This window comes from Triticum aestivum, chromosome 3A (assembly GCF_018294505.1).
Source record: "Triticum aestivum cultivar Chinese Spring chromosome 3A, IWGSC CS RefSeq v2.1, whole genome shotgun sequence".
Taxonomy (NCBI): Eukaryota; Viridiplantae; Streptophyta; class Magnoliopsida; order Poales; family Poaceae; genus Triticum; species Triticum aestivum.
The window spans coordinates 552,370,711-552,379,451 of NC_057800.1; the positions used below are offsets into that span (position 1 = coordinate 552,370,711).

General features: G+C 45.5%; 1 protein-coding gene across 3 annotated transcripts; it reads left to right on the forward strand.

Annotated features, from left to right (window-relative positions):
* Positions 1–4,204: 4,204 nt before the first annotated feature.
* Positions 4,205–7,563, forward strand: LOC123062174 (factor of DNA methylation 1). Of its 3 annotated transcripts, none has more exons than XM_044485550.1 (8): positions 4,205–4,401; positions 4,597–4,784; positions 5,093–5,247; positions 5,730–5,915; positions 6,034–6,249; positions 6,341–6,600; positions 6,954–7,005; positions 7,257–7,563. In XM_044485550.1, exons 2-7 carry the CDS (start codon positions 4,610–4,612, stop codon positions 6,982–6,984), a joined length of 1,023 nt encoding a protein of 340 aa, XP_044341485.1. In that variant the 5' UTR covers positions 4,205–4,401; positions 4,597–4,609; the 3' UTR covers positions 6,985–7,005; positions 7,257–7,563. The 3 variants fall into 3 exon arrangements, with proteins under 3 accessions (XP_044341485.1, XP_044341486.1, XP_044341487.1); XM_044485551.1 differs by having other exon boundaries at positions 5,733–5,915; XM_044485552.1 differs by having other exon boundaries at positions 5,736–5,915.
* The last annotated feature ends 1,178 nt before the right edge of the window (positions 7,564–8,741 follow it).

Consider the following 8,741-nt stretch of genomic DNA (forward strand, 5'->3'; position numbering starts at 1 on the left):
GTATACGGGATTGATTAAGTCCTTGACATCGTGGTTCATCCGATGAGATCATCGTGGAACATGTGGGAGCCAACATGGGTATCCAGATCCCGCTGTTGGTTATTGACCGGAGAGTCATCTCGGTCATGTCTGCATGTCTCCCGAACCCGTAGGGTCTACACACTTAAGGTTCGGTGACGCTAGGGTTATAGAGATATTAGTATGCGGTAACCCGAAAGTTGTTCGGAGTCCCGGATGAGATCCCGGACGTCACGAGGAGTTCCGGAATGGTCCGGAGGTAAAGAATTATATATAGGAAGTGCTTTTTGGTCGCCGGACAAGTTTCGGGGTCACCGGTATTGTACCGGGACCACCGGAAGGGTCCCGGGGGTCCACCGGGTGGGGCCACCTGCCCCGGGGGGCCACATGGGCTGTAGGGGGTGCGCCTTGGCCTGTATGGGCCAAGGGCACCAGCCCCAAGAGGCCCATGCACCAAGAGATAAGGGAAAGGAAGAGTCCTAAAAGGGGAAGGCACCTCCGAGGTGCCTTGGGGAGGATGGACTCCTCCCTGGCCGCACCCTTCCTTGGAGGAAGGGCCAAGGCTGCGCCCCCCCTCTCCCTTGGCCCTATATATAGTGGGGGGAAGGGAGGGCAGCAACACCTAAGCCCTGGCGCCTCCCTCTCCCTCCCATGACACATCTCCCTCCTCCCGCAGTGCTTGGCGAAGCCCTGTTGGAATCCCGCTACTTCCACCACCACGCCGTCGTGCTACTGGATCTTCATCAACCTCTCCTCCCCCCTTGCTAGATCAAGAAGGAGGAGACGTCTCTGCTCCATACGTGTTTTGAACGCGGAGGTACCGTCCGTTCGGCGCTAGGATCATCGGTGATTTGGATCATGACGAGTACGACTCCATCAACCCCGTTCTCTTGAACGCTTCCGCGCGCGATCTACAAGGGTATGTAGATCCACTCCTCCCTCGTTGCTAGATGACTCCATAGATAGATCTTGGTGACACGTAGGAAAATTTTGAATTTATGCTACGTTCCCAACATCGAGTGTCTTGAAGTCAGGGCGTTCTTGAATCATCAGGGCTAGGGTGTCAAACGAGCTGTCAAGTGATCTCAGGAGTGTCTTGACGACTTCATGCTTGGTGATCTCAGTAGCGCCGAGGGCTTGAAACTCATTTGTGATGTCAGTGAGTCGATCAAACGTGAGTTGAACATTCTCATTGTCGTTTCTCTTGAAGTGGTTGAAGAGGTTGCGAAGGACACTGATTCTTTGATCTCTCTGGGTTGAGACGCCTTCATTGACCTTGTAGAGCCAATCCCAGACTAGCTTGGATGTTTCCAGAGCACTCACACGGCCATACTGTCCTTTGGTCAGATGACCACATATGATGTTCTTGGCAGTGGAATCCAGTTGAACGAACTTCTTGACATCAGTAGCGGTGACACCTTCACCAGCCTTGGGGACGCCATTCTTGACGACATACCAAAGGTTGACATCAATGGCTTCCAGATGCATGTGCATCTTATTCTTACAGTAGGGATATTCAGTTCCATCGAAGACTGGGCATGCAGTGCAGACTTTGATTATCCCTGCAGTCGACATAGCTAAAACTCCAGGTGGTTAAACCGAATCACACAGAACGGTACCTTGCTCTGATACCAATTGAAAGTGCTAGTGATCGACTAGAGGGGGGGTGAATAGGCGATTTTTATGTAAGTCTTCAAAACATGGAGGTTTCGAAGACAAACGATAGAAATAAACCTATTACCATGCAGTGGAAGGTAGACTACACTAAGCAAGCCATAGTCAAGTATTCAATGAAATGAAAGCACAAAGGCTAATAGCAGCTAGGTAGTATAGATCAGGATGGAAGATAGTATAAAGCCAATCAGAACAAGCAGTCACACAGTGAAGACAAATAGATAATGCAAACAGGCAATGACTTCACAAGGACCAATCTGAAAATAAAGAGATGGGAAGGATAGAACCAGTGGCTTGTTGAAGACAATGATTTGTTGGACCAGTTCCAGTTGTTGTGACAACTGTACGTCTGGTTAGGGAGGCTGAGATTCAACTCAGAAGACCGCGTCTTCACCTTATTCCCCTTGAGCTAAGGACACCCAGTGCTCGCCCAATTACTCTAGTAAGTCTTCAAGGTAGACTTCCAAACCTTCACAAACTTCGTTCACCAGCGATCCACAATGACTCTTGGATGCTCAAAACGCGACGCCTAACCGGCCGGAGGATTCACAGTCCTCAAGTGTAATAAGTCTTCAGATCACACAGACAAGAAGACTTAAGTGATGCCTAACACTCTTTGGCTCTGGGTGTTTAGGGCTTTGTCCTCGCAAGGATTTCTCTCTCAAAGGCTTCGAGGTGGGTTGCTCTCAAACGACAAAAGCCATGCACTAACTCTGAGCAGCCAACCAATTTATGGTGTAGGGGGTGGGCTATTCATAGCCACTAGGCAACCCGACCTGATTTGTCCGAAATGACCCTGGGTCACTAAGGAACTGACACGTGTTCCAACGGTCAGATTTCAAACACACACGACAACTTTACTTGAGCTACAAGCAAAGCTAACTTTATCCAGCTCTGGATAAGATTTGCTCTCATTGTCTTCGCTCGAAGACATAGGATTTTGGTTAAGCGTCACTTCAGTCATTCTGACTGGTTTACTTGGACCCCACTTAACAGTACGATGGTTCCTATGACTCAACAAAGAAGAAAAAGAACGACGAAACAACTAAGTCTTCACGCTCCATAGTCTTCACGCGATGTCTTCTCTTGTCATAGTCTTCAATGTGAATGTCTTCACATACCACCTTTGACTTCAATGTCTTCATACATTTTTAGGGGTCATCTCTGGTAGGAAAACCGAATCAATGAGGGACTTCTACCTGTGTTATCCTGCAATTCTCACAAACACATTAGTCCCTCAACCAGGTTTGTCGTCAATACTCCAAAATCAACTAGGAGTGGCACTAGATGCACTTACAATATCAAAGAGTCGTGTGCAAATAAAAGATGAGAAATAGAGGGGGCGCATTTATGCAAACTTTTATACCTTCAATCCCCCCAACTTCCTCCTCATGGGAAAGCATACTTGAAAGGCCTTTCGAACTCAACAAGAACAGATACGGGGAGAGTGGGTCTCCCTTCTCAGTCCTCTTGTTGGGAGGAATTCCTCAGTCTCGGCATCATTAAATCTAACTCCGTAGCTGACCGAGGAAACACACTCCATAATTAGGTCCGCCCATTGCACATGAAGTTCCATCCTCATCATCATGGCCTTCAAAAATCTCCATTCTACTCTGCCATAAGCTTTCGTCATATCCAACTTCATTGGCCCTGTTTGGATACATGAGTAGAGTTAGTTTGAGCTAGTTTGAGCTCGAACAGCCCTAAAGTACCCAAACACGAGGGCTAGTTTGAGCTAGTTACATCTAACCCACCTCTTTGAGTAGAGTTAGTTTAGGGTTAGTCATGAGCTAGAAACTAACTCTAACCTCTAGCTAAGTTAGAGTATCCAAACGGGGTCGTTGCACTGTAGCCATTAGAACCATGGATTTTCTTCTTTATTGCATGAAAGCACTCGTATGCTACCAACACTTTATCTGTGATAAGGCAGGCACAAAAGCACTATGTGTTAGAGAAATCACCCCAAGAAGATTTTTTAAGCCTATTTGCTATCATCCTAGAGATAATCTTATACACCGCATTGCAAAGATCTATGTGTGGTCAGACACCAACCAAACACATCATCGCCAGGTTGAATTTTTTCTCATCTCATGTCCACACCAGGCGACAACGGACTACCAGCATGAGGCCGAGGACTCTGATCCAATCACACCCTACATCTCATGCCACACACTTGAGTTATCCCCGATGAATGCTGAGAACATGTCGAAGTTGTGAGTTGTGGCTACTGAAAGTTTCTTGTTCTTTCTGTTTGAATAATACTCTTCTCGTCTAATAATATAAGAATGTTTTTGACACTAGCGTTGCTCTTGTGCTGCACAGGTGTACAACATTGAAAGCGTTGTGAATATGGGTGGTGACGTTCGTAGTGCTCCTTTGTTGGGTGTGGTAAAAACAACAACATCCGAGGCTGCCAGTTGTTTCTCTGACTGACATGTGGGTCCCCAACGACTACGAGCGCCACTTCCGGGAAGGCGAGCCGGAAGCTCACCCCACGTTTACACGCACGCGCTTCTCCCTCTTCTCCCCCTCGAGGAAAGAAACAAGAACCCAACCCCGAGCAGCGAGTACCAAACGCAGGCACAATGCAGTGAGCAATCAATCATCCTCCCTCCCTCCCGGCGCCGTAGAGGAAGCAGAATAATAAGCAGGAGCGTCCGTCCTTCCGGCGAAGCCACGCGGCCTCCACCGGGCCGGTTTCTTCTCTTGGTACGGAAGCCCTAACCTTTTCCCCCCTCCCTTGAAAAAATCGCAAGAACCTGCATTTCCCCCCTCTTTTCACTAGGAATCTTGGGGGTTCCCGCGTTTGGTCATTTGCTGAAGCGAGACAGTCGATTTCTACTCTATCCAGTGGATAAAACTCGAATTAATCTTTGCCGTGGTACTATGCCCGTGCACCTACAGACTATCGGCGCTCATGGCAGAGACCGGAGATGCAAGCAGCGACTGGCTTGCGCGCCTCTCTGGACTCGGTTCATATGTTTGCTCCAAGATGAACTACCACGAGTACTGCAGCCATGAATACAACGGCATCCACAGCGCGCTTCACAGAGTCCTCGAAGAAAAGGAGAAGGTGGAGCAAGAACACAAGGGTAACCGCTGCTCTGTTTGCTTAGGATCCTCATATATTGTTTGCCCTGTAACACCATTTCTCTGAAGGCAAAGTTTTAATCCTAGCCATCAAATCGAACAGCCAACGTTGCTCCAATGATGTTTATTCCAATCAGTTATCTGTTATCTGAAGCCCCCAAATAGTTACCAGTCAATCCTACCAATCTGTAATTACTCGCATGTTTAGAAATCTCCTGTCACACACGCAAACAAAACTGTGCATTGCACTTGCACTAGTGATAAGAAAACCGTGGCATCATTCGTACCATTTTGATAATATCATGGACAGCAAGGCTTCAACTCGTCGCTGCAAAGGAGGAGCTCGTTAAAAGGAATGAAGAGCAGGAAGCAGAGATTCAGTCTCTAAAGAGAAAGCTCCAAGCAAGTGAGGCAAGCCATACGCCGGCACAGGGGAGTGGTCGTGAACATAACCAGTCTGGAAGGGTAAGTAAATACTTATCTGTGAATGTGATAATTCTAAGTCAATGTGTTCAGTGATCTGATTTGTTATCATACTAGGGATAGTGTGTTACTGGTCTTTACTGCTTTGGAAGAATGTGATGCCATGAATGCTTATAGATTTCGGATGCAGAGGCCGGGGGAAATCCTCCTTTTCCAAAAAAAAAAGAATGGTTATAGATCCTTTGCAAGATAGTTCTGCTCATCTGATTACAGCAACTATTTTGCAAAGCAATTATTCTGCACATTTTGAGTTGCACTTTTATGCCTTGTTGGCTCCCTCGTGTCTATGCTCTTTTAGAAGTGTTCTTCATTTTACTGATTGCGACTATCATCTTGTTGGATATTTATGTGAAGTACTGTAAAAATGAGTGCATTTTGGGTCACTCATTGCTAGACTAGTATAGTGAGTGGCCATTCTCTTGCTTTTCCTATTCTGCCATACTTACCCCGCTACATTGCTATAGAAGCAGGTGCAAAGAACGTCAGTGCAGAAAAGAAAACGGCAATCTGAGGGACAAGCTGGTGAAGATGCTGAGGATCATCAGGCTGCGGAAATTCTGTGTGCTATGAACAATCTTGAACAAGGTTTGAGTGCGGAGCTTCGCGATGTTAGAGAAGAGACTTCAAATATCAACGCTGAGCTCATCAAGGTTCAGTCATATCCATAATCATTTTCACCCTTTAATCAACATTAGATGCTACATGCATTCCTGTCACACCATGCGAAAGATTATAAAATTAAAATTGACATCATAAGTTGATGTCCAGGGATTTCTTGATATGGGTGGTGTTGGTAGACAGAATATCGCAGTAAAGTACATGGGGCAGTTGAGTGAGAGGCCATTCCTACTGGCATGCCTTCAGAAGTTTCTCCGCAAAGAAGCCGAGGCAGAAGCTTCTCGGCTGTGCAAATTTTGGCAGGAGCAGCTCATGAACCCAGAGTGGTATCCCTTCAAGACTGACACGGTTGGAGGCATTTCTGAGGTACACTGAGTTCCTGTACAGACTATAGCTTATGGTACGTCGATTCTCGTAGGTGACAAGTTATGTGCTACACTGCTACGTGTGTGATTAGGGGACTATTAATGACGATGACATTAAGCTACAAGAGCTGCGGGCTACATGGGGGGAAGAGTCTTACAAGGCTTTGGTGAAGGCTTTGGTGAATAGTTTCTTGGAGTTAAAGGAATGTGGCAAGCTGAGTGACAGAACCATTGTAGCCCAGCTTTGGAATTTCGAAGAGGACAGGAAGGCCACTCTCAGTGAGAGTGTTGAGTACGTGTGCAACAAAGTGAAGAGCCTCAGCAATGAGAATGTCAGGACCTCGACTCGCGGGTATGTATGATTGTATAAGATTCAGTTTGTTAAGTGCGCCTTTTGCTAGAATCATACAGGCATACAGCGCCACCGGTCCTGATTCGATTGGAGCATTAAAATCGTAGTTGTAGGTTTCTGTATCTATATAATCAGCTAAATGAAACAAACATCCTACTGATCCAGTATATTCAATGGCCTTTTTAAAGGCATGGTAGTGGTACAGAGACTTTATTATATGGCCAAGGAAACACATACTTTCTTGGGTGTATATACCGGGAAATGGGACTTGATGATGCATGCAAACTTGGTTATAACTAATACTAATGTGAATTCACACAAAAAATCATTGGAACTTGTTTCTGTATGTGCAGGAAAAGGGGCCGTTGTGTTGGACGAGCATGAAGACACTAACGAAAAGAATAGGTGCTCTACTTTGAACTTTTAAAGACGCTATTATGAGTCATTGTACCTTTTAAGAAAGTATTTTCTGTATAAAAAATGATCTTAAGCTGAGTCCAGAAAGAACATTTCAACTGAAATTTTGGTGTCCATCTCATGGTAACCTCAGTAGCAATGCAGGCACAAGTGCCTTAGTTGATGCTGTCGTATCTTGCCGATAGATTGTCCCTGTCCAATGAATTATCACCATGCCAATTTTATTTTAAATTGTGCAGGGAACTTACTCAGGCCGGCGGTATCTGGATACAAAACGTAGAAACACTAACTCATGGTGAAGAAACTGAAGACTAAAGAACCTGACCTTAGCAAGGAAGGAAACCCCCAAAGACCATATCGCAGAGCTATGGTTTCGATGTTTTCTTCTATCCGTTTCAAACTATCTAGAATGACCTTGTTCCTTGTGGTACTCGGCATGTTTTGAATCTCATCTCAGCTTCAGTATTGTGTTAAGCTCGAACTAACTATGGATTTTCACATGAACGGCTGAATGTCGGTTGCATAATAGATTTCATCTGCCTTTCATCAGTAAACCTGAATAGCATAATAGTACTCCCTCCGATCCAAAATAAGTGTCTCAGCTTCGAACTAAGGTTAGTTCAATCCTAGTTCAAAGCTGCAACACTTATTTTGGATCGGAGGGAGTACGATATATCATTGGACGACTATTGGTTGCGAACACGTGCTGTTTTCCAGGGAAAACGTCAGGGTAGTTGCATGTTGCAGAAGTTGTGGTGTTTTCCTTTTCGTGGTAGTTTTGCCTGTCCCTGTCGTGTTTTTTTAGATGAACACGGAGCAGATCGTCGTGTTTGTCAAAGTGGTTGCTGGAGTTTATTGCACAGATGCTATAAAAATGTTGCACCCCGAACTTCTGGGTATTCGACTCAGATGGGAAATATCGACCCAACTAAGCAGTGGCCGCATTTTTTCTCACGAACAGCCCTGGTGATTGCCTTGCCCCCTGTCCTTCTAGTGCACATTTCCTGAAAACGACTAGCGATTGAAAATGACAGAGAGCTGATAGCATCCAATTCTTACAGGAGAGGTGTAGTTGCACAAGTCAGAACTCCAATCAGATACCACGACAGAGAGGAAAGCGAGGCACATCTTCTCGAATCTCCAATGCTTTAGCTTGAAGCGAAGATCCTAACCAGGGAAGTTTACTGACGGAAGCCTACTGACTTATGTGTCCCCATAAAAAAAAAGACCCGAATGACGCGCCAACAGCAGCTCAGGGAGGTTATCCGAGCGAATCCGCGTTCAGCGTTTGTACCCTCAAAAAACCACTTTCACTCATGCTAAAACAGATATATTTGCCATGCTATTGTATAAAGATGTGTCGTGTTGTAAAGAAAAAATTGCCATGCTAGCAGAAAAATTGTCGGGATTTATTTTCAGGGAATTGCAACAATGCAACATGGAGAATTGTCAGTCTAACAAGAAAAATTTCAACTTGTTCCGATATGCCATGCTGGCAGAAGGAAATTTTCATCCTACATCTAAGAAAAACTGGTGGAGATTTTCATGCTCTAAAAACAGAATTTATCATCTCGAATGTGTTCGCTAAAATCGTCATCTTGAGCGAACCCTTTAGTGTCGCCAGCTTGTAGTTTACTCACAAGGATGCATGTGAGCGAATAATGACTAACACATGTCATGCTTAGTTGCTTTGATATTCGTACATGGGAAATGAACGGGCAGCA